General features: G+C 19.3%; 6 protein-coding genes across 6 annotated transcripts; 4 read left to right on the top strand and 2 right to left on the bottom strand.

Annotated features, from left to right (window-relative positions):
• Window positions 1-48: 48 nt before the first annotated feature.
• Window positions 49-758, top strand: PRELSG_1344800 (RNA-binding protein, putative; the record flags this gene model as incomplete). The annotated part of the gene is made up of 3 exons (XM_028678988.1): window positions 49-100; window positions 217-408; window positions 682-758. The coding sequence occupies 3 exons, from the start codon at window positions 49-51 to the stop codon at window positions 756-758; spliced, it is 321 nt and encodes a 106-aa protein (XP_028536080.1).
• A 564-nt stretch (window positions 759-1,322) lies between these two features.
• On the bottom strand, window positions 1,323-4,373 carry PRELSG_1344700 (conserved Plasmodium protein, unknown function; the record flags this gene model as incomplete). The annotated part of the gene is made up of 1 exon (XM_028678987.1): window positions 1,323-4,373. The coding sequence occupies one exon, from the start codon at window positions 4,371-4,373 to the stop codon at window positions 1,323-1,325; it is 3,051 nt and encodes a 1,016-aa protein (XP_028536079.1).
• A 1,102-nt stretch (window positions 4,374-5,475) lies between these two features.
• On the top strand, window positions 5,476-12,948 carry PRELSG_1344600 (conserved Plasmodium protein, unknown function; the record flags this gene model as incomplete). The annotated part of the gene is made up of 1 exon (XM_028678986.1): window positions 5,476-12,948. One exon carries the CDS (start codon window positions 5,476-5,478, stop codon window positions 12,946-12,948), a length of 7,473 nt encoding a protein of 2,490 aa, XP_028536078.1.
• Window positions 12,949-15,087: 2,139 nt separating this feature from the next.
• On the top strand, window positions 15,088-16,524 carry GDPD (glycerophosphodiester phosphodiesterase, putative; the record flags this gene model as incomplete). The annotated part of the gene is made up of 1 exon (XM_028678985.1): window positions 15,088-16,524. One exon carries the CDS (start codon window positions 15,088-15,090, stop codon window positions 16,522-16,524), a length of 1,437 nt encoding a protein of 478 aa, XP_028536077.1.
• Window positions 16,525-17,203: 679 nt separating this feature from the next.
• On the top strand, window positions 17,204-18,859 carry PPR (PPR repeat protein, putative; the record flags this gene model as incomplete). The annotated part of the gene is made up of 1 exon (XM_028678984.1): window positions 17,204-18,859. One exon carries the CDS (start codon window positions 17,204-17,206, stop codon window positions 18,857-18,859), a length of 1,656 nt encoding a protein of 551 aa, XP_028536076.1.
• A 365-nt stretch (window positions 18,860-19,224) lies between these two features.
• Window positions 19,225-23,637, bottom strand: PRELSG_1344300 (conserved Plasmodium protein, unknown function; the record flags this gene model as incomplete). Its single annotated transcript, XM_028678983.1, has 2 exons — window positions 19,225-19,992; window positions 20,104-23,637. 2 exons carry the CDS (start codon window positions 23,635-23,637, stop codon window positions 19,225-19,227), a joined length of 4,302 nt encoding a protein of 1,433 aa, XP_028536075.1.
• Between the last annotated feature and the right edge of the window lie 1,171 nt (window positions 23,638-24,808).

The following is a 24,808-nucleotide window of genomic DNA, read 5'->3' as shown; positions in this document are numbered from 1 at the left end:
TTCTTTTTAACTAAATATGAAAAAAAAAAACATATAATATTTAAAAGAATGGAAGATAATTTAAGTAATGTTTTTAAAAAAGATGAAATTCCTGCAAAATGTAATAAACCAAATGTATTAATTTATATAGAAAATATCTTATTTAAAGCTTAATAATTAATTACAATAATATTTTTTGAAAATTTAATATTTATATAAATACACATTTTTTAATAGCTATTGAAGGATGGATAATCATAATAACAAATATTCATGGTGAAGCAAGAGATGATTATATAAAAGAAGTTTTTGAAAAATTTGGGCAAGTAAAAAATTTACATTTAAATTTAGATAGACGAACAGGTTTTTTAAAAGGATATGCATTTCTTGAATATGAAAATTTTGTTGATGCTAAAAGAGCAATTGATGGTAATTATATACATAATTTTTTTTTTTTTTTTTTCTACATATAAATTACACTTATATTTATTTTATATTATTATTTTTATAAAAATATTGCAACAGAAAAACACATTTTTTCTACTTACAATGGAGTATTTACTCAATTTTAGTTACAGTTTTTATAGAACAATTTAGTTTATCTTCTATTTCCATTACATTCATTTTGCATATAATTTAACTATTTTTTTATTTTATTCATTTTATATATATTCATTCATTCTTTTTTTTTTAATATTTAAGAAATGGACGGATCAATTTTGTTAAATCAGGAAATTCATGTAGATTGGGCATTTGTACAAGAAAAAAGTAAAAATTAATTTTTTTTTTTTTTTTTTAGAAGCATATTAATATAAAAATATTGTTTAATGAAGCTTCCCTTTTTTATTTTTTTTTTTTACACAAAAGAACTTGTATATGTACTTTTGAAAAAATATATTTATATGTAACTTATATAAATAGGATTTATTTTTCATCTTTGCTAATATAAAGAGAAAAAAATTAATTTTTCTTTTTATATTTTTATATTTGTTACAGTAATTCCATTTTTTTTTTTTTTTTAAGAAACTTAACTATTTTATCAACAAATGCTTAAAATGTATATTTCAATTTTATATATTGACAACTATTTATTATTATAATGAAATACATAAAAAATATTGTAATTAAATATATATATATATGTTTCTTTTTTTATAAAAAGAACAATGAAAAATTTAGTTATAAATTTATGAAGTTAATTGATATTATAATACAATATATTATATATATAATATTTTAGGGAAGTTAACAAAAATAATATAATATAAAAAATAATGCTAAAAAAAAACTAAAAAAAAAAAAAAAACAAAAAAATATATATATTATATTTTTTTTAAAAAAAATTAAGATACTGCTTTCTTTTTTAGTAAGGAAGATATCGCTATAGCAAATGCCTCAAAAGTTGATAGGGGATGACGAAAATCTAAAGTAAAATAATCTTTTGAGTTTTTTCCAAATATTAAAAATATTTCTTCTTCATCTTTATTTATAATTTCGAATTTTTTTTCCTCTTTTTTTGAATTATTTTTTATAACATCAAATGAAAATTTGTTACCACTTTTTTTTTCATTTTTAACATCTTTATCTTGAAGCATTTGGGAATTTTTTTTATATAAAGTATTATCATTATATTCTGTTGAATTATCGTTTTCATAACTTTTTTGGTTATTTTCGCTAGTCATATATTCAATAACATCATTTATATTTTTATTTAAAAATAATTCTTTTTTTGATTGACGAATAATACATTTTCTTAAAATAAGTTGTAAATTTTTTGCACTAGCTAATTTTACTCTTCCATAAAAAGGTAATTCATAAATTTCTTTTTCTTCATTCCATATAGGGCATTTGTTCTCATAAATAAATTTTATATTTTTATTTTCTTTATATATATTGCATATGAAATGTCTTGGTAATTCACTTATTATGTTGGATTCAAAAGTAATTGTTATTACATTCTTTCTCTCAAAACTAGGAAAAAAATTCGAAAATTTTTCTGATATTCCGTTATCATATATTTTAATTTTCATACCAGTAAAATTACATATTAATACACCCAGGAAACCTGATATATTGAAAAATGTTTTTAATGTTTTAAATTTTTTTTTAATTTTTTTATCATATTTATATATATACACTTTATTTTCTCCTCTCTTTTTAAAACCCATTAATATTTTATGTTTTTTATTGTTCTTTAAAATATAGCAGCATGAATAATGATCATTAAAATTTCTTAATCTTTGCAATTCATTAATAATATAACCCTTTGGTATATCATTACAGTTATCGAATTCTTTTTTTGTGTTATTTATAGAGTTTTTAAATACATTTTTGTCGATTAAATTTCTCTTAAAATAAATATTTCCTCTATTGATGTCTATTTCACTTAAATTATTTTCAATTTCATTCTCTTTAGTAATATTTAATGTTTCATAAAATATGCTATTAGAATAATTTTTTTTTCCCCCATTTTCCTTTGCCTTAAAACTAATTTCTTTATAATTTTTTAATTGATTATTTATTTTATCTAATCTTATCCAACTATTAGGTATTGTTTCTCTTTCAAATATACTTATCAATTTCCAAAAGCAATAATCAATTATTTCTTTATTTTGAATACTACAAGCACAATAAGTTAACATTATGATTATGTGATCTTCTACATTTGTCTTTAACAATAGGTTTTTAAAAATATTAAACAAGAAATTGAATTGAAATATGTGCAATGTGTATAAAAATTCAATACTAAAATAAGTATCACATTCTTCTATAATATTTATAAACAAATAATTTATATACTCATTGATTTTATTTATTTGTTTTTCGCTTAAATTATTAATAGCTTTCTTCTCTTTTGAAAAATTTACACAAGGTACATTATTATTGCTATTTTCATTTGGAAAAGTATTATTGAAGGAGTCATTATTTATATTCTTGAATAAATGAACACCTTCATTATTAGATAAATAATTGTTTTTTTCATTTGATGAATACATATTTTTATTATTAGATGAATAATTATCTTCGTTGTCTGAAATATAATTATTATTTTCGTAATTTAAGCAAGATTCCCTATTATATGCAAAGTCATTGCTATATAGAATATTGCTATTTTGTTTTTCATAGCTTTTATTATATTTTTCATTTTGGTTTAATTTTATGTTTTTGTCTTTTTGAAAATAATTTTCTTCTTCATTTTTTTTTTTTTTTCTTAGTTTACCTAAAATTATATTGTAAAATAGCTCATAGTTTATTTCATCGCAAATAATATTTTTTCTGTGTTCATGAAGTTGAAAAAAATTAATTTTTTCATTCTTTTTATTTTCTACTTCAAATTTAATGAAGTATGAACGTAATAAAAAGATAATTTCAATCAAAAGAAGAATACTCTTTAGACTAACTAAGTTTTTATTTGTTGTTATTTTTATTTCATAAAATTTCTTCAATGATGTAGTGCATCTATTAGAATCATTAAAACTCTGTAAATGCATGTATTCATGTTCTCTATTTCTACCATCACTATAGTATAAGTTACAATTATAATTTTTGTATTTATTATCATTCATATTTTCAGTTGAATTCATATGCTGATTTCCGCTGTTTTCATTATCTGTTTCTAAGTATGAATACTGATCGTTATAATTATTATTGCATATATTAATGCTGAAATTATTATTATTAGAATTATTAGAATTCAAATTATAATTAATATTGGTGGTATTGTAATCATAACACTTATTCTTAACATTGCTACCAAATGACGTATCAAGCTTTCCGTAAAAATTGGTGTAACTACATGGAATCTGAATATTTTTTTTCTTTTTACAAGAGTAATCGAAAATTTTTTTTTTTAAATTTTCTATTATTCCAATTCTATTACTAATATAAAAATTGCTGTCATGAAATTTCAAGTTTTCTATAATATTTTTTAGCATAGGAATCGCATTCAAAATATATTTTTTTATTTTTAGTATAATAGATATAGTGTATGTTTCCATTTCTATATAATTTTTCTCTGTATTATTTCTATTTTTTGGTTTTTTATTTAATGATATATTTCTCTTTAAAAAATAATTATCAATTAAATAGTCAATATCCGATTTCTTAGAAATCTTATTAAAATAATATTCTATATTTTCATACAGCTTTCTATAAGCTAAAATATAATTATCCAGTACACATTCTTTTTTTATATATTCTGTTATTATTAATATAACATATTCACATTTCGAGCATTCATAACTTTCTTTTAAGGTATATTTATTGTTTACTATAAAACCACCTGTTATAGATTCTTCGTATTCTCTCTTTAAACTTGATTTAAAAAAGAATTCTTTTTTTATTATATTTTCTAGACGATCTTGTCTCTCTTTCCAGTTGTTTTTATAATTCATCTTTTTTTTTTTTTTTTTGTTTCTTAATATATTTTAAATAAAAAAATTATTTATATGCATAAATATATATATATATATATATTATCAATAAATTTTGTATTTCCTACAAAGAAAATAAACTCTAAATATAATTAAAATCATATTTTTTCTGACAATAAAAAGCAGAAATATAGGTTTTTTCAATGAAGTATTATATTAAAAAAAAAAAAATAATAATAATACAAAATAAAATAATTTTTAATGTAAAATTCATCGTAGACTAAAAAAAAAATACAAACAAAAATGTTTTGTTGATATCAGGAAATGTAGCATGTTGAGATTATTATTTGAAAGATTGAGATTATTTTTTTTTTTTTTTTTGAATAATACACAAAAAATTTGGTAAATTAATTACATAGTTTTATTGTGAAACAAATAGAAAAAAAAAAAAAAACATCAACATAGTGTTGAAGTTCCTCTTATTCTATTGTTTTCATCTTTTAATAAAAAATAAGTTAGCATTTATCAATAAAATATTTATTTTAAAAAAATTATTTCCTCATTTTATATTCAAGTGAAATTATAAGAACACTTTTTTCTAAGCATTTTTATAGTTACTAAAATAATATGGTTGATATTTATTACTTTTTTAAAAATGATGGAAAAAAGAATAAATTTTTTTTTTAATACATTTATAAAATGTTCCTCATTTTAACATTTAAGGTGATTAAAAAAAAAAAGTATATATTCAGTAAATGAATGCATTTTCCTTTATTCTTTTTAGAAAAAATACCATACAAAGTTATTTTATTTTTTTTTTTTTTATGGCATGTATATTTAAAAAGAATAGGTTTTTTTTTTTTTTTTTTTCATCAAAATGCATTATTCTTAATTTAGCAAATTTTTTTTTTTTTTAATTTATTAAACGAATAAATTTCTTGAAAGAGTACCTTTTAAAATTAAATAGTAATATAATAATAAAAAAAAAATTTTTTTTTAAATGAATTAATTAAAATTTCTATTTATATATTATTATACATTTTTGCCATTAAATTAGTATGAAAAATATAAAATTAATAATAAAGTACAATTTAAATTACTAGTATAAAGTAATGAAGAAAAAATGGATATGGCAGAACAAAAAAAAAACGTCAATGAAAAAAGTATTGACGAAAATCTTAATAATGAAAAAGATTCCATTAATTTAAAAAGAAAAAATGAAAATTTAAGCAAAAGTTTTAAAAGATTAAAAAAAAAATTCAAAGGAAGTGGAGAAGATGAAAATGATAAAATAGAAAACATATATACGCAAGAAAATTCAGAAGTATTTTCAAAAAATGAAATAACTGACCAAAAAGTTTCAAATAATTATATCTTTAATAAAAAAAGTAAAAAAATTATTTATGAAGATTATAGCGATGATTACGAAGAAATGGAAAAAGTAAGGAATGAAAAGGAAGATTATAGAGAATTAAGAATAAGTAATGATAATAATAATAATAATAATAATAATAATAATAATAATGCAATAAAAGAACCAAATGAAGATGAAGGGGGAAATTTAAAAAATAAGGAAGAAATTAAAGGTGGTAATGAGATAAAAATTAAGGAAATTGAAAAAGAAATTAAAAAAAAGGATGATGAACAAAATGAAAATGAAGAGAAAGAAGTAGATGAAAATGAAGAAGATGAAGAGGAGGATGAAGAGGATGAAGAAGATGAAGAGGAGGATGAAGATGAAGAGGAAGAGGAAGATGAAAATGATGATGAAATGAAAGGATTTATTGTTGATAGTGAAGAAGAGGAAGAAGAAGATGATGATGATGAAGATGAAGAGGACGATGATGAAAAAAAAGAAAAAAAAAAAAAGAAAAAAAAAAAAAAAAAATATGATTATTTTGAAAATAAAAGTTTAGATGAAGAAGATTTGGAATTAATTGCAGAAAATACAGGAATACAAGTCATTAGAAATGAAAAAGACACAAAACATAGAAGATTAAAAAAAATCAAAGATAGTGATGATGATTTTGATAATGAATATCATAAACATGAAAATGAAAATAAAATTGATGTATTAAAAGATAAAGATTATTTCATTGATGATAGTGAAGTTCCAATAAAAAAACAGAAAAGTGAATTGAAAACTAATTTATTTAATTATGAAGATAATTTATCTGATACAAGAGAAAATGAAAATGATGAAGAAAGTTATCATATAGCTTCCGATAACATTTATAAAACAGATTCATATATTCATGAAATAATTAGCCAAACTTTTGGTGACGTAAATACGGTTTTAGATATTATTAATATTTCTCCAACTAAAAAAAAAAAAAAATATGATTACGAAAATGATGAAGATGAAGATTATGAAGAAGATCAATTATCAAAAGATATTATATTAAATGACGAAGATTCAAATAAGATTAAAAAAAAGAAAAAAAAGAAGTTAGTTAGTTTCTTTGATGATATTAATGCAAACATAGAAAAAAAGAAAAGTGAAGAAGATGAAGATTATGAATATGACAAAAATGAAATAGAAAATGAAAAATATGAATATGGAGAAGTAGAAGAAGAGGAAGATGAAGAAGATTATGAAGAAGAAGATGAGGAGGAAGGAGAAGAGGAAGAAGATGAAGAAGAAGAGGAAGAAGAAGAAAGTGAAGAAGACGATAAGGAATATGAGGAAGAATATAAAGATGTATATGAAGATGAATATGATGAAACGGAAGATTATGAAGATGATTTATCTAAGGATGACAAATATAGTGAAGAAAAATATTATAAAAAAAAAAAAAAAAAAATATTAAGTATTGAAGATGAAAATGCGGATAAAACAAAAGGTTCAAACTTATTTGACGATGAAGAAAGTATTGTTAAAAAAGAAAAATCCAAAATAATTAGCAAAAAAAAAAAAAAATTAAGCTTAGATAGGATAGATAGCAAATGGAAGAAATTTGCCGAACCTGATGAAACGGTAAATCAATTACTAACAAGAAAAGATGATCTTATAAGATATTCAGATATGCCAGAACGATATTATTTTGCATATAAAAGAAGAAAAATTAAGCTAACAAAAAAAATGTTGCTTATTGAATCAAAATGGATTTTAACTAAATTGAAAGAAAAATATCCAAATTACTTTACTTATAAGAATTTTGAAAAAATGATTCAAGAAGCTTACGATAATACCTATGATATAAATATAAACGAATTTTTGTCCGATAAATTTCTAATTAAAAAATGTATATTAACTTTAAACATGATGATAAAATATAAAAATGAAATTCCTTTTATTTTTTTTCATAAATCATATCTTATTTTTCCTCCATTTAACATTAATATTTTATGGGATATTTATGAACTGGATAATTTATGGTATAAAATGTTTATAAAAATAAGAAAATTAAAAAGTAAATTAAAAAAATTGGATAATAATTATAATATACATTCCAATGTTTTTGATATTCTTAATAAATATAATGAAATATATTATGACGATGTTAATATTTATTATTATTATATGAAGTATAATTTAATTAATGGAAATAACAAATTCATAAAAAGTAAAATTCTGGAAATTGAAAATAATGAAGAATTATATAAAAATGATAATGGTATCAAATGCATAGATGGTGAAAATGACATAAAACAAATAAATGACATCAATGAAATAAAAGAAATAAACTATAATAATTATTTTGATTCAGATATTAAATATAATGACAAAAAAGAAGGATACGAAAATTTTGATACTATTTTGGGAGATATCGAAGAAAGAAACAAAAATAATACACAAAATATAAATACAGGAGATGATTACTCCAAAGAAGATATGGATAATGAAGAATATAATGGTTACTTAGGCATGAATGGGGAGAGAAGTAGTAATTTGAATAAAAAGGAATATGATAACAATGAATATGAGGATATTGCCAAAAAAGAAATTATAACAGAAAAAAAAAATGATTTTGGAATAAATAATGAAGAAAATAGTAATTTATTTGAAAATGTAAATGATAGTTCTAGTTTGTGCATAAAAAATGATTTAGTAAAAGATGAATGTAATAATGTATACAACAATAATATGCTAAATGATGAAAATGATTATGCAAATAATAATGATATATATTTAAAGGATGATTTATTTGGTGAAGATATGTTAGAAGATAAAAAAAAAGAGGAAGATGAAAGAGAAAATAAGCAGACAAAAAAAATAGAAAGTAAAAAGTATAATGAAAAAAGTATCCCTGGTTTGCTATTTCTCGAATATGTTAAAAAAAATAATTTCAATATATGGGATGAATATTTACTAACAACTGAAGAATTTTACGAAAATATATCGTATATTTATGACTTAATAAAAAATGAGAAAATATATGATGCAGATAAAAAGAATAATCAAAGTAAAAAATATTCAAAGGAAGACAATAATGATATTAACATTCAGGAAAAAAATGAAAAAGAAAATTTAACAATTTTTAAATATAACTGTTCTAAGATAAAAAATATAGTAACTAATATACCGGAGATATATGTTAATGATTTAAATATACAAAGCCAAATTGAAGATTGGTGCAAATCTTTTTTTTCAAGAGATATATCAAATAACAAAGAAATATTTAAAACATTGATATGTTATTATTCCAAGTTATTAGCTAGCCACCCATGTATAAAATATATATTTAGATTTTTTTTTCTCAAATATGCTTCTTTAACTACTGTAAGCACAAATCAAGGGGAGGCACAAATAGATGTAAGTAACATTGATTATTTCTCTTATCGACTATATAGGTTTCCTATTCACCATTTACTCTATTATTCAGATAGAAACAATTTTATTAAGGATATAAATAGCAAATATCAGAATAATGATTTATTAAAAAATGATTCAGATTGTAATAAAAACAATAAAACAGATATATTTGAGATGACTCACGACCCTTGTTATATACATAATTATAATGTAGACTTTTTTAATACGCAATTAGATGAAAGTGATATTAATATCGACATAAAAAAAAAAGAATTAGAGAATTACTATAATTTGCATAAATATAAGCATATTTATTTAGAAATTCTCAAAAATAAAGAAAATAGATTAGTTAATTTAATAATTCACCCTATATTGCCACATGAAAACGTTCCATGGAAAAATGAAGATTTTAATGAAAGAGAAAAACCAAAAAAGAAGAAAAAAAAAACTGAAAGAGATGTTAAAAATTATTTTGAAAAAGAAAAGAATAAATTAATAAAAGCGGAAACAATGGATAATGAATGGATAAATAATATATTACAGCAATTATCATATGCATATTGTTATAATGATATGGAAAACAATAATATTTTTGTATATATACAAAAAAAAATCTTAAATAACTTTTTATGTGTTGAATTGCTACCTTTATTTAAAAAAAATGTTGAAAACTTATTGTTAGCTAGTGCTCAAAATTGGCTAATGATATATATACATCAATCTTTTTATTTAACTTTAAATGTGAAACCAATTAAAATATTAAGAAATTATAATGAAGAACGAAAAAAAAAAGCAAAAAAAAATAAAGATATGGAAAGTTTAGGTGATAATGATTATTCTTCCGATTCTAGAAGCAAAGAATCTCACTCAAAATACGATGATGAAGATAGTAATAATAAGAGAGATAACAATTATAAGAAGAATAAAAAAAAGTATTATAGTGAATCATATAGTAGTGATTCAAGCAATAGAAATAACGAAAGAGAAAAGGAAGAAAAAAGTAGAGAAAGAAAAAAAGAAAAAAAAAGAAAAAAAAAAAAAGATAAAAAATATTACAAGGATTCCTACAAATCTAATTTATTTCATTCTTCACATTCTTCAGATGATAGCATATATAAATCAGATGAATTAAAAGAAAAAGAAAATAATTATAAAAAAAATTCAAGTTCTGATAATTTCTCTGATAAATCAGAAAAAAGCTACATTTCTAATAAAAATGATGAAGAAAAAAAAAAACAATCTATATTAAAAAATATCAAAAAAAATCATAATGTTTACGAAGTTATATCAATTGTCTGTGAAAATATTAACTTTAGTATAAGGTTGCATATAATGGCATGTGATATATATGGAGATATAATTGAATATAAACATTTAGATAATATATATTTAGATGTTATAAAAAAAGAAAAAACAGCACTAGAAAAAGAAAAAATATCAAAAGATATAAACATATTTATGTTTCTTTTAAAAAAAATTAAACCAGATATAATAGTTGTTGGAATTAGAGATGTTCATTCATATTTAATTTATTCATATATAGTAGATTTATTGAATAATAATAGTCATGGTTATAATAATGATAATAATGGAAATAGAAATAAAAATAAAAATAATAATAACAAAAATAATCATAAATATATGATTATACCTGAAAATTTATATATCCCTTGTATAGTTACAAATAGCTTAAAATATAGCATTGATTTAACTAATAAATATTCAAGAGAAGCATTGGTTTGCTTATCTCTGTGCCGTTTCATTCAAAACCCATTATGTGTTTTGATTTCATTATTTGATGAAGAAAATAGAAACATGTTTAACATATGTTTACATGATTTACAAAAATATATATGTAGCTATAAATTAGAATCATTATTTCTTAGAATTATTATTGATGTTGTTAATAAAACAGGATGCGATATAAATTTTTTAAAGAAAAAAAAAAAACATTTAGGAAAAATGATAAGCTATATATCTGGTTTAGGTTTAAGAAAGGGAGAAGAGTTAATGAAATTATTGCATAGTAAAAATTTAAATACTCGTGAAGATTTGCTAACATTATCATCTAATAAAAATTTAATTGGAAAATGCGTATATAGAAATTGTTCTTCTTTTATTAGAATAATTGGAAATAGAGATGAGTATGTTGAAGCGTTAGATAATACAAGAATACATCCATTAAACTGTTATAATATAATACATGAACTTATTAAAAATTCAGTTGATAAGAAGAATAACTTTTTAAAAAATACTAATACATATGATATTGTTAACTATATTATTGACAAAAAAAAGTTTATAAAAAATATGGAAATAAAAGAATATTCGAGAAAAATTTACGAAGAAAAAAAAATTTATATATATCCTTATTTAAAATTTATAAAAAATGAATTATTACATCCATATAAAGATTACCGTTATAACTATGAAAAGAAAAAAGAAGAAGAGTTATTTTATTTAATTATAAATGAAAAAAAAGAAAATTTAACGATTGGATCAGAAGTAGTATGCAGAATAAATTATATAAATAAAAACAATAATTATATAAAAGTTACAATACTGCCATACAACGTTAGAGGGGTAATTAATGACTCAAAAGAATTTTTAAGACAATTAAGAAATTATTTCAATGAAAAAATGAATCTCATTAACGCAAACCTTGAAAACATAAACTCTATTAATAGAAATAATTTTTATAATAAGAATGACAATATGAAAGATATTCAGAATATAAATAATTCAATAATAGGTGAATTAATTAAAGGAAGAATAGTAACTATTAATTATAATTTGGATAATAAATTTGAAACTAATTTTCATGTAGTTGTAACTGAAGAAAATATCAAAAAAATAAAAAAACAAATTTTTTTAGAAAATTTAAAATATCCTTTTAATTATGATAATTTATCACCTTTAATAGAATTAGATATAAATCATGATAACAATAATTTCATTGAAAATCACTTTAAAAAGTTAAATGACAATGAAGATTTTGAAGAATGCGATGACGATCAAAGAATTAAAATTAAAAATAAAAATAAATATTATCAAAATAAAAAATTTGTTAATCATCCAAATTTTAAATTGTGGAATTATCATGAAGTTCATGCATATTTAAAACAACAAAATATATCAATTGGTGAAGCCATTATATATCCATCAAATGAAATAAATAAATTATATTTACTTATTAAAACCAGTGACAATCCTTTTATTGTGGCAAAATTTACTATATTGGAAAAAAATATTCAACTTAATAATTTAAGTAAAAATATGCAATCATTACAACATATATACATAATCAATAATGAGCAATTTAATTCAATAGATCAAATAATTTCTATTTTATGTGAAAATTTAAAAAAAAACTTATTAGAAATATACAAGCATCCTAAATGTAAAAAACGAAAAACTATTGAAGAAGTAAGGAAAGAATTATATCAAGAAAGCTTGTTGAAACCTGATAATATTGTTTGGTCTGTTGTACCCCCTATGTTATCACCAAAAAATAAAAATGAAACAGAAAAAAATATTCAAGATTTTAATCCATTAAGATTTACATTAATGGTTATTCCACCGTATAATCATCATCAACATTTATATTCCAATTTCAATAATGTATATCAACAAAAAGATTTAATAGTACTTCACGATTCTATTTATGTTGATCATAAATCTTTTAAACTTTGGACAAAAATGGAAAAAAGTTTTAAAAACTTAATCAACTGGTGGAAAGAAAAAGGGTATTGGAGTCGTCAGAATGAAAGACAAGAGTATATGAACGAAAAAAAGAAGAAAATGGAAGAATATAAAAAAATTAAAGGAATAAAAAATTGATTTAATAATCCAGCTATATAAAATATTCATTAATGCATAAGCAAATATATATATATATATATATATATATATATATATATATATATATACACTAATAAAAATACAGGAGCAATTGAGTAATAACACAACAACAACAAAAAAAAATAATTTAAAAATATATGTACATGTTAAATAATGAAGATAATAAAATGTTTTTAAAATATACTTTTTCTTTATCTTTTTTATAATAGACTTTAATTCAGTAATATTTAACAAATTAGTAAAAACATTCCACTTGATGAAATAATTAAAGAAAAAAAATAAAAATAAAAATAAATATTATAAATATATAAAAAAAACTTCATTTCACAGTATATTCTGAGAACCATGTGAAATAAAATTCTTTTTTTTTTAATAATTAATATTATTTTCTCATAATTTTTTTCAATATAAGATTAAAAGTAAATATTAATTTTCATTATAAAATTGAAAATATCTTCACAAATTTTATAAATTTCTTTATCATAAAGATACCATTTATATTATTTGCAATATATATATATATATATATATTATACTAAATTTTTTTTTTCCATATCCTTAATATGATTTATATTACAGCATATATATAGTTTTATTAATAAATTTTAAAATCTTTTTTGATTAATTTATCAATGGATATTTTTCAAATATATATATATATATTCATTAAAAAAAAAATAATAAATAAAAAGATAATGAGACATTTCTTTTAATTTTTAAATAGGGAAAATTATAATTGAAATGTACTTAAGATATTAAAGTAAAATTATTAAGTTAAAATGCTTTTATGCTATTCCCATGAAATATTTCATAAACCTAATTTTTTTTTTTAATAAAATTTATTAATATATATCACAAATTCATTTTTATAAATTAAAAAATTATGTGATATATCCTTTAACAAGAATAAAAATATTATATTTTTAAATTTATACTTTATATAAAATGCCAAAAAGAATCGTCATTTTAAAGTAAAAAAAAAAAAAAAAAATTAATTTATGCGTTTATTTTAATTAAAAACAAAAGATTGTTATAAAAAAAAAAAATTTTTTTAATCGAAGAGATTATCTTTTTCCTTTTTTATTTTACAAAATTTTTAAATGCATATTTAAAAAAAAAAAATTATAAATAATTTTTTTTTTTTAAAATGAGTAATATTTATGACTTTAATGAAATTAAGTCATTTTAAAAAAAAGGTACAGTTTTAATATTAATGCATGTAAAAAAAAAAATATTGTACATCAATACATAAAAAAGTAATTTCTTAAATTTTGAAGCTATCATATTTGTCTGTTAATTTATATATATAATTTTTTTTTTTCTTTAAAAATGAATAAATAAAAAAAAAGCTTTATTTTGTGATAAATTTTCACATTTTTTTACCTCCTTTATTTATTAAATTTAATTTATATTAAGTTTATCTTTTATTTTATATCTTTTATTTTTATTTTAATGTTATTCAAAATTACAATCAATGGAGTAGTATTAGCAGTTAATTATAAGAATTTATAATTTTTTCTTAAAACAGTAAGAAAAGTGCTACAGTTTGACCAAATTTAAGTAATAATATACTTATATTTGATTATGCGTGATTATTATACTTTGTAACAGGGTTATATTGAATTTATGAGGCATCATCTGGTTAACTTTTTCTTTTTTTTTTATTTTATATTATAAAAAAAAACGAAATAAAAAGTATCAGTATTGTTTATTTTTTATTTTTGGAAGTAATTGGATAATTTTATTTTTGAATTAGTGTGATCATTAAGATAAATTAAAAATGGAGTAAGTATACTTATGAAAAGTATTTTTTTTTTTTTTTTACTTTGAAAAAATGAAGTATTATTTCCTATAATTGAGGTTAAGTATAGTTATTTTTATATTAAACATTTATTTAAATATATATCTATATATAAATATATTTATAGGGCATGTCAAAATTCTAATATATATACATGAGCTTAAACAAATCTTGAAATATAAGGAACATTTTTTTTTTATTTGTCATTTTTTTGTTGTACATCGTATTTTAAAGAGAATTGTTTTATAAAATATTAATATTACTTAAAACTTGAGTAAATAAGTATAATTTGCGTAATTTTATTACAAAGAAATATTATGAAAACAGAGAAAATTACAATAGTTGGCCACAGAGGTTGCGGTTCAAGTGAAGCAGGAGGAACTTCAGTTTATCCTGAAAATTCCCTTTTTTCTTTTAAAAAAGCAGTTGATTTAAAAATTGATGGGATTGAGTTAGACGTATGGCTAACTAAAGACAATGAAGTTGTAGTTATACATGGTGCATATGATGGATTAATTGGTTATACGTTATTATATGATGAAAAAATGAAAGGTAAATATATTGAAGAATTAACAAGAAAAGAAATTCAAAGTCATCATTTTAAAGAACCTTGGATATTAAACAAAGGAAAAAATTATTATAATGATAATTGTAATGAATCAGCAAATTTTTCTATTTTAAATAAAAATGAGAAATTAGAAAAAATGAGAGGTTATAATGAATTTAGTAGTGCTTACCTCAACATAGAAGAAAATGATGAAATAGAAAAAATAATTAATGAAAATTTTTTCAGCAATTATTTAATGGATAAAGACAGTAAAGTAGAAAGTGATGAAGAGAAGAAAGAAAAGGAAAAGAAATTATATGAGGAGTTAGAAATAGATGAAAATATTGGAGAAGAAGAATTTATGAAAAATATTGAATGCTCATATTGTAAATTTATTTATACAAATTATCTGAGCAAAAGAACCTTTGAGTTTAAAAGAAAACAAGTAATATTTAAATTCATTTCTATGTTTTACCATGTACCACTATTAAAGGATATATTAAACATATTTAAAAATAAATTAAGTTATGATATTGAATTAAAAGGAACAAAGGAAAATTTAGGCTTATATATATTAGATATTTTAGATAATTATAAAGGTTTAAAGTTTAAGTTCAGTTCATTTCATTGGATATTGCAAGATAATCATATAAGAAAAAAGTTATCTAAAAATAAAAACATGCAGAAAATTGACTATTCTTCATATCCTTATCATAACACTAACAAAATTGATCTATTAAAAGTACTAAGAAATAATAAATTGAATATACCAGTAGCTTTATTATTTTCATATAATGAAGTGATGCCAAATATAAATTCTATTTTATGCTCTATGAAATATTATAATGCTGAATGGGCTCATTTCCCCTATAACTTAAATAAAAAATCAATTATATTAAATTGTAATAGAAAAAATAAAATTATCTCAGTAGATTATCTTGTAAAAATTTTACATAAAAATAATAAAAAAATCATGATTTATTGGGGGACGGAGGATAAGGATCAAGAAGATGATTTACTTTGTTATATAAAATTAAATGTTGATTCCATTTGTCCTAATGATATTACCCTAGCCAAAAGAGTTATGCAAAAGGAAGAAAACCTACATTCAAAAATAAATGAAATATCAAATAAAAATATTGTAAATGAAAGAGATATGAATTCTTTTTTAGAGAAAAAAGAAAAAACTCCATTATATATATATTAATTTATGTAAACCCTAAAATAAATGTTTGTGTGTATGTATGTATATATATATATATATATATATTTTTTTTTGTTTTTTTTATATGATTTCCTTTTTGTTGATTTTTATCAATGTTAAAAAAAAAAAGGAAACTAAAAACAAAATTTTTGCAGTATGTTATTTAAAAAATATTTAGATTAGGTTTAAAACTTGAAGCATACTTTTTTTTTTACTAAATCCAGTAATTTTTTAAAAAAAGTTTTTTGTTCATTTGTTTTGCTCATTTTTTCTCAATATCAATAAGAATTTGTTATATATTTAATAGTTAAATATTCATTTTTTAAAATTATATTTTATGAATATTAGTTTGCTATCTCATATTTTTCAATATACATATTTAAAAAATATTTTGTGTACAATAAAAAAAAAAAAAAATAAAAAAGATACAAATTTAAATAATTTATAAGAAGGTTTATATTCACGTTATTTTTTATACATGCCCTTTTTTAGCATTTATTTTCTTGGTTCATTTTTTAGCTCTCCATTTCTGTTTTCCTTTTTTAAATATATTTTAATATTTTTATTTTTATCCCTATTCAAGTTTATAAAACATAAATGTTGATTTCATGAGAAAATTAATTTATATTATTGAAAAAAAAAAAAAAAAGATGAACAAATCCAAATAAAAATCATTTACTAAATGAATATAAAATATTTTTACGTGTTTTATTTAATTAAGGTTGTTTTATCAATAAAGCTGAACAGAAATAGAAATAACGTATTATTTTTAAATTTCACTTTTAATATATTAGATATAGGAGAAAAAAAAGGAAAAAGGCAAGTTAATTTACATAACAAAAAAAATGCAGTGATAAAAAATGGTAATCGAATATACTTATCCAATAAAAAAGAAAATGAAGAAAATATTCATTTAAATGAAGAAATTTTAAAAAAAAAAAGTAACACAAAAGAAGTTGAGCAAAGTATAGTCCCTCTAAATATGGACTGGGTAAAGGTAATGAATTTGATATATTCCAACAATGATATTGAAGGAACAACCTTGGCATTTAATGCTGCGTTATCAGCTGTTGAAAAAAAAGGTTGTTTAGTTACTATTTTAGAATTATTTGAAATAATGAAGAGAAAAAATATAAAACCAGATATAGTATCATATAAATTAATTTTGAGCTTATGTGATAAATATCACTTAGCTGAAAATGCTGAAATACTTTTTGATGAAATGATAGAAATAGATAAGATTATTCCGAATTATGAAATTTATGCAATAATGATAAGCTGTTTTTCAAAAATGGGTTATGGCCATAAAGCTATCGAATTTTTTGAAAAACTAAAAAATGACCCATTTATTGGGGAGATGAAAAGCATGGATACCAGTGATGATAAAAAAAAAATAGAGAAATGGAATAACAATGAAGGCTTAGAAGGAGAATCAATGAAAGAAAGTAAATATAATAATCAATTTAAAGAAATTAGTGAAAAAATTAGAAATGTAGAAAAACAAAATAACAAAATACAATATAGTGAATATGCTAATGTTATTTTTGCTTGCAATCTGGCAAATTTACATATTCAAGGAATACAATATTTCGAAGAGTTATTAAGTAGTGGTAAGAATATTCCTTCTATTTTTGTTTATGAAAACATTTTTGATTTATTAAGTAAAAATGGAAATTATGAAAAGTGTTTAGAATATTATGATAAAATAAAAAACGACCCTAATTTAAAAAAAAATTTGAATGTTAACATATTAAATAATATTTTAAAAGCATTAAGTATTTACAACAAAATTAATATAATTGAGGATATATGGAACAATGAATTTGATGAATTACTACTATCACCAAATATTGTATCTTATCAAATTATTTTAAAAGTATATAGCGAAATAGACGAATATGAAAAAGCTTTTAAAATATTTAAAGAAATGCAAATAAAAAAATTATTAAATAATAAAAGTATTTTACCATTTTTGTATACAATTAATTCTTTTAAAAATTGTGGTATATACAATTATTCTATTTATGTGTTAAGAATAGCAAAATTATTAAAAGTTTCTGGGAATGACTTACTAATTCTATACAATAATGCAATGATTTCTTGCATGAATTCAAAAAAATATGATATTATTGTGTCTTTATATGCTGAATTAATCACTTTTCAACAAAAAGAATCATCATTTCACTTAAATATTAATACACTAAGCTTTGTTCTTTTAGCTTTTAAAGAATTAAAAATGGACGAAGATTTTACAAATTTAAAAAATTTAATTATTCAAAAAAATTACAAATTAACCCCTCTTTGTTTAAAGTTATTTAATGAAGATGAAAATAAATAGGAGAATTATTTAAAGAATAGAAAATCATTATAAATAAAAAACGAAACGATAATGATTGATTATAAATAAATAAAAATATATATATATATATATAAAATGATAGAAAATTGTATTAACATAATGAAGATATTTTTTATATGTATAAAAATATAAAATTATAAATAAATGATCTCAAATTATAAAGATACTTCCTAAATATATTAGAATATTTATATATATATATAAAATTATAAATAATTAGATTAAAATTATGAAGATAATATTTTAAATATCTTGCAAAATTTATATATTTATAAAAAAAAAAAAAAAAATTTAATTGAATTATATTTAATATCTGAAATGAATATATCTTTTTTTTCTATTCTTTATTTTATTATATTTTCATTATCTTCTTTATTTTTATTATTTTTTTTTAAAAATTTTATTTTCCTACTTTTTAATTTTGCTTCTTGGCATTCTGATTTTAAAAAGTTTAAATCCATTTTTAAATCATTTATTTCTTTTAACAATAAAGAATTTTCATTCATCATTTTTATTTTTTCTTTTCTAAAAGCTTCTGTCTCCTTATCTAACTTTTCTTTTAATATTTCAATCATATTTTCTAAATATTCTTTTTGCCTAATATACTCAGAAAAAACATTTTTGGTATCATAATTTTTAACATCATTAACTTTGTGGAATTTATTATATAAATTTAAAAATGAGGAGTTAAATATTTTTTTATCATGGAGATGCAAATAACATTCTTTAATGTGCTCTTGTATATTTTTAAGAATTTTATCATAATTTCCAATCGTTTTATTGTAATTTAATAAATCATCATGTAAAGACTTTATTTTCATTTTATATTCATTAATTTCAATTTGCAAATTGACAGTCTTCTTATGATTGTTTTCAAAGCATTTTGCCATTTCATCAATTTTTTCTCTCATAATTTTTATTTCCGAGTCTTTTGGAGATAAATTAGATTCTAAATCCTTTATTTTTTGAGTTAAAACAATTTTAATTTTTTCTAATTCTTCATTTTTTTTATTTAAATTCATTATATCTTTATTTTTTGATTCTATTTCTTTTTCTTTAAATAAAATGTTATCTTTTAGATTACTTATATCAACGTTTAAATTATCTATGCTCTAATAAAAAAAAGAAAAAAAAAAAGTCTTTTATACATATATATTAAATATAATAATATATTTTCGTGCTTATAAAAATCATCTTTATATAAAATTTCGTTATTATTTTACTTCTTGTAATCTCTTAGCTGTGATGTTATTTTTTATAAATTTTTCTTTTTCTTCTTGAATGTTTTCCTTAAGTTCGTTTTCTATATATTCATACAATTTAAATTTCCCTAATAAATTATATTTATCCTTTTTCAGTTCATTTATTTCATCTTCATATTTTTTTGTTATAAGTAAAATTTCTTCATCAACGTCTTCTTCTATTCGTTTTATATATTCATCTTTTTCTTTTTGTAAATTTTCATATTTTAATTTAAAGTTTTGTATATAATCTTCTTTCTTCTGTATTTCTTCCTTATTTTCCTTTATTATCTCATTTAATTCTATTTGATGTTTTTTTTTTAAATCTAACATTTCTGCCGTTGAATTTTTTTTATATATATTAAATTCTTCTTCTATTTTCAAATACTTCTCTTCACTTATTTTATTAGTTAAATAAAATTGTGAATTTAACTGATTTACAAAGTAAGTATGCTTTTCTTCTAGTTCATATAAAGATTCTTTACAAGCATTTTCAATTTTTTCTTTTTCTTTTATTAAATTTTTATTTATTTTAATTAAATTATTTATTTCTACATTTTTTAATTTTTTTAATTTTTTCACTTCATTGTTGTAGATAGACTCCTTATTTTTCATTTCTAAATCCATTTGATTTTTTAAATTAGTAATTTTCTTTTGCAATTCTAAAACTTCTTTGTTTTTTTTTTGTACATAAAAAAAATCAATTAATATTTCATCATTTTCTTTTTCATCTTCATTTAATATATAATTTGTTTTATTATTCAAATCGTATAATAAAAAGTTATTTTTTAATTTCATATTTTCATTTAATATGTTGATAGTTTCATTATTTAAATCAGAAAGGTATAACCCTTTTTCTAATTTCTTGTATTCATTAAATATATTATTATTTTCATTATTTAAATTATTATATGACATATCTTTCTTTGATTTAATGTTTTCATTATATAAGTTTGTTGTGTCGTTATTATTAAAAGAATCATTAGTATATGCCAGCGTTTTATTCTTACATTTATCATCTTGTTTCAATTCTTCTTTATTATTTTCTATTTCTTTAGCTTCTTTTTTGCAAGTTAAATTATTAATAGTAGCTGAATTATTTTGCATTAAAAAACAGTTATCAATTTTCTCTATAGAAAAAATATAAATAGAACCATCTTTAGAACAGCTAAACAATAATTCTCTGTTTATATCTAACTTTAAATTAACACAATTTAAAACGTGACAAGGAATTTCTAAAAATAAACCACTCAATGGCAAGGCATAAAATCTAATTCTGCAAAAAAATCCATTATGAAAAGAAGCAATTAAAAATTTATTTTTATAAAGTAATATTTTATTGATGGCGTATTCACATTCTAAAACACATTCAATTTTTGAATTGCAGTATTGCTTAATGGTCTTATCATCACAAGAAACATAAATATTTTTTATTTCATTAGCGTTCAAATTGCTAAAACTTTTGTATTCGTTATCATATTTTAATAAATCTATGTTATTTTTTTCATTACCTTGTTTTTTTTTATTTTTATCATTTAATATTTCTAAATCTATGCTTAAAAATTTTTTTTCTTTCTGCATAACTTCAATAATTTTATTACCATTATTATAAAGTGAATATTCAAATAAATACCCATCTTTTCCTATTGAAAAAATAGAAAAATCATTTGAATTCCAAATAATATCAGTAATATAATTTACATGTGATTTTAAAATAAATAAAAGATCATATGTATAAGTTTTGTAAATATATATTGTTGAAATTTTAGACACGGCCATAAAATTGCCACCATTGGAAAACTTACAACAAGAACAATTTTTCAAAAAAAATTCCTTTTTTATTTTTAATTTATTATATAAAATATGAAATAATCTCAGCTTATCTGTAAATGCAACAAGAAGTAAATGCCCTGAACAATGAATTGATACGCGCAATGGTTCATTATTAAATGAATTTGTCATAACTATTTCTTTTTTTTTGTAATTAATAATTTTTATGTTATTATCGTCATAGCATATAATAATTAAAGGATGCTTCATGCAAACATCAAAATCATTTATTTTTCCTGAACTTATATCGTTTAATATTGTTTCAATGTTTTTATTATCATGCTTTAAGTTATCATCAAAGGAATTATTTATGCTATTGTTATTTTGATTATCATCATTTATATAATTAGCTAATTTATAATTTTCATCTATTTCATTTAGAGATTTATTTAACTCTTTATCCTCTTCAGGAACAATTGATTCTTCACTAGATTTATTTATTTGAATTTCATTATCAATATTTCTTAATAATGTATAATTTATGTTTTTAAAATTTTCAAAATGAATTTTACTTTTAATTAAATCTAATTTTTTTAAATTACCATCTTGAGCTAAAAAATATAAAAAATTTTCGCAGGGAGAAAGCAAACAGTAATTATTGAGTAATGTATTATAATTAAAACTAATATAATATTTTAATAAATAATTTAGATTAACACTTAAATCATTTGATTTTTCATAAAAATATATAAATTTACAATCAAATAAAAGAAATCCTCTTGAAAGACAGGTTACTTTTAATATTTCATCATTACTTATATGCTTGTTAAATATTTTTAACTTCTCTTTTTTAACATCATAAAATATTAAATAATTACTTTTATTAATTAGCAATAAAACTCCGTCATTTAACCAACAACAATTAGTAAAATTCTTATCAATTTTTTCGAGCTTCTTATTTTTTATTTTTATTTCTTCTAAGTTTTTGTCAACATTATGATAAAGAAAAACATCTCTTTGTAAATTTTTATATTTGCATATATTACTATTGTAGTTGTCTTTTATATTATTCTTACTACTTTTTATTATATTGTCATTATTATTTGTATAATTATTAATATTTACATTATCAATATCCTTATTATTTTTATAGTCATTTAATTTATTGTTTTCAGAAGTAGTATTATCCTCTTTTATGTTATTTATTGATACTAAGGCAATATAAGAAGAATTTTGAGAATTAAGATAAATTTCACAATTTTCATTAAAAAGAGTAGGAGGAAATATTTTACTAAAAATTAATTTTTCTTGAATCCAATCATAACATAAAAATAAACTTTTTGTGCTTCCATTAGTTATACAATAAATATATTTATTTTTTGATGAAAATAATATGTTCATAATTTTACTCTCATTATCAGAAATATCTAAGGTTAATCTTTTAATAAGCTTATAATTACTTGTAAAAATAGAAACGAATGGCTTTTTTATTGATTTTTCTCCTAACGCTAGCAATTTTTTATCATTACTTATACCTAAGCATATAATACCGTAACTTTTTTCATCACTCAATAAAAATCTTTGCTTTTTTTCTAAAAGAGAATGAATGACCCCATTTGTTCCTATGCAATAAAAGATAGAATTTTCATCTACTAAATGAAAAGGATTATATATATTTTTATTTATGCCGTATGCATATAGAGCTTTTGTTAAGTATGTTTCTTCTCTCTTTTCAAATGTGTACATTTTTAATTTATTCTATAATTAAAAAAAAAATATATATATATATATATATATATATATATATATATATATAATATATTTTAATTTAAATAAATTAAAAGCCATATATTTGTTTCTTATTTAGATGTCTTCATTTCCATAATTCTTTTTTTTTTTTTTCTCTTTTTTTTTTTTTTTTATTTGTCTACACCTAAATTCTACATTTTTCTAGAGGTTTTTTTTTTTTTTTATTATTAATAAAATTTAAATAAAAAGGAATAAACAAATAAACTTCAATTTTCACTAAATTATTAAATTTTGGAACTTATTTTTTTTTTAAATATATATATGTACATATATGAGTTATAAATTTATAATTATTTTAGGAAGTATATAGTTTTTATATCTATATAAAATAAAAAGAAGAATTATCAGACACATTTATTCATTTTCATTCAATTTATTTCTAGAATAATTTTATGAAATATATTAATTTATCTTTATTAGTATTATTTTCATTAGATAGACTAAAAATAAAGAACATTATTTTCATAAGTTTTTTTTTTAATAATAATTCCTTTCTCAATTTTTTTTTTTTAAAACTTTTTATATTACATTTTCTATTTTATGGAATTTTTTCTACGATATGTGATTTTTCTTTCATCCATTTTTTAATTTGTTTTATTTTTCTATATTTTGTTATCATTTTTCTTTTTATTGTTTTTATAATTAAACCATAGTTTGTAGCATTTCTATAAATTGTAAAAAATTAAAATAAAAATATATTTATATTTGTTTTATGTACCCTTGTATAACTTAACAAATGCATTACATACACTTAAATATATATATATCCTAACTTAAAAATATTAATTTTTATTCTTTTTTTTTTTTTTTTTTGTAAATCTTATAACTTTTAAAAATAATTTGTATGAATTCATAATTGAACATAATAATTTATTTATTGGTTAAATATCTTTTAAAAAGTAGATATAATAATTTTAATAGTATTTTATTATATTTGTACCATAAGAATTTACAGAATAAATTGTTACAAAAATAATTATAAAAGTTATAATAAAAACATGTAAATTAATATAACCTGAAAATCTTTTAATTATCTTATTTTTATTTTTAAATTATAAATAACAGATATTAAAAGATAAATAAATAAGTAAAAATAAAAGGAACTGTA

This window comes from Plasmodium relictum (assembly GCF_900005765.1).
Source record: "Plasmodium relictum strain SGS1 genome assembly, chromosome: 13".
NCBI lineage: Eukaryota > Apicomplexa > Aconoidasida > Haemosporida > Plasmodiidae > Plasmodium > Plasmodium relictum.
The sequence above is the reverse complement of the archived record's forward strand: the minus strand, read 5'-3'. Positions and strand labels throughout refer to the sequence as shown.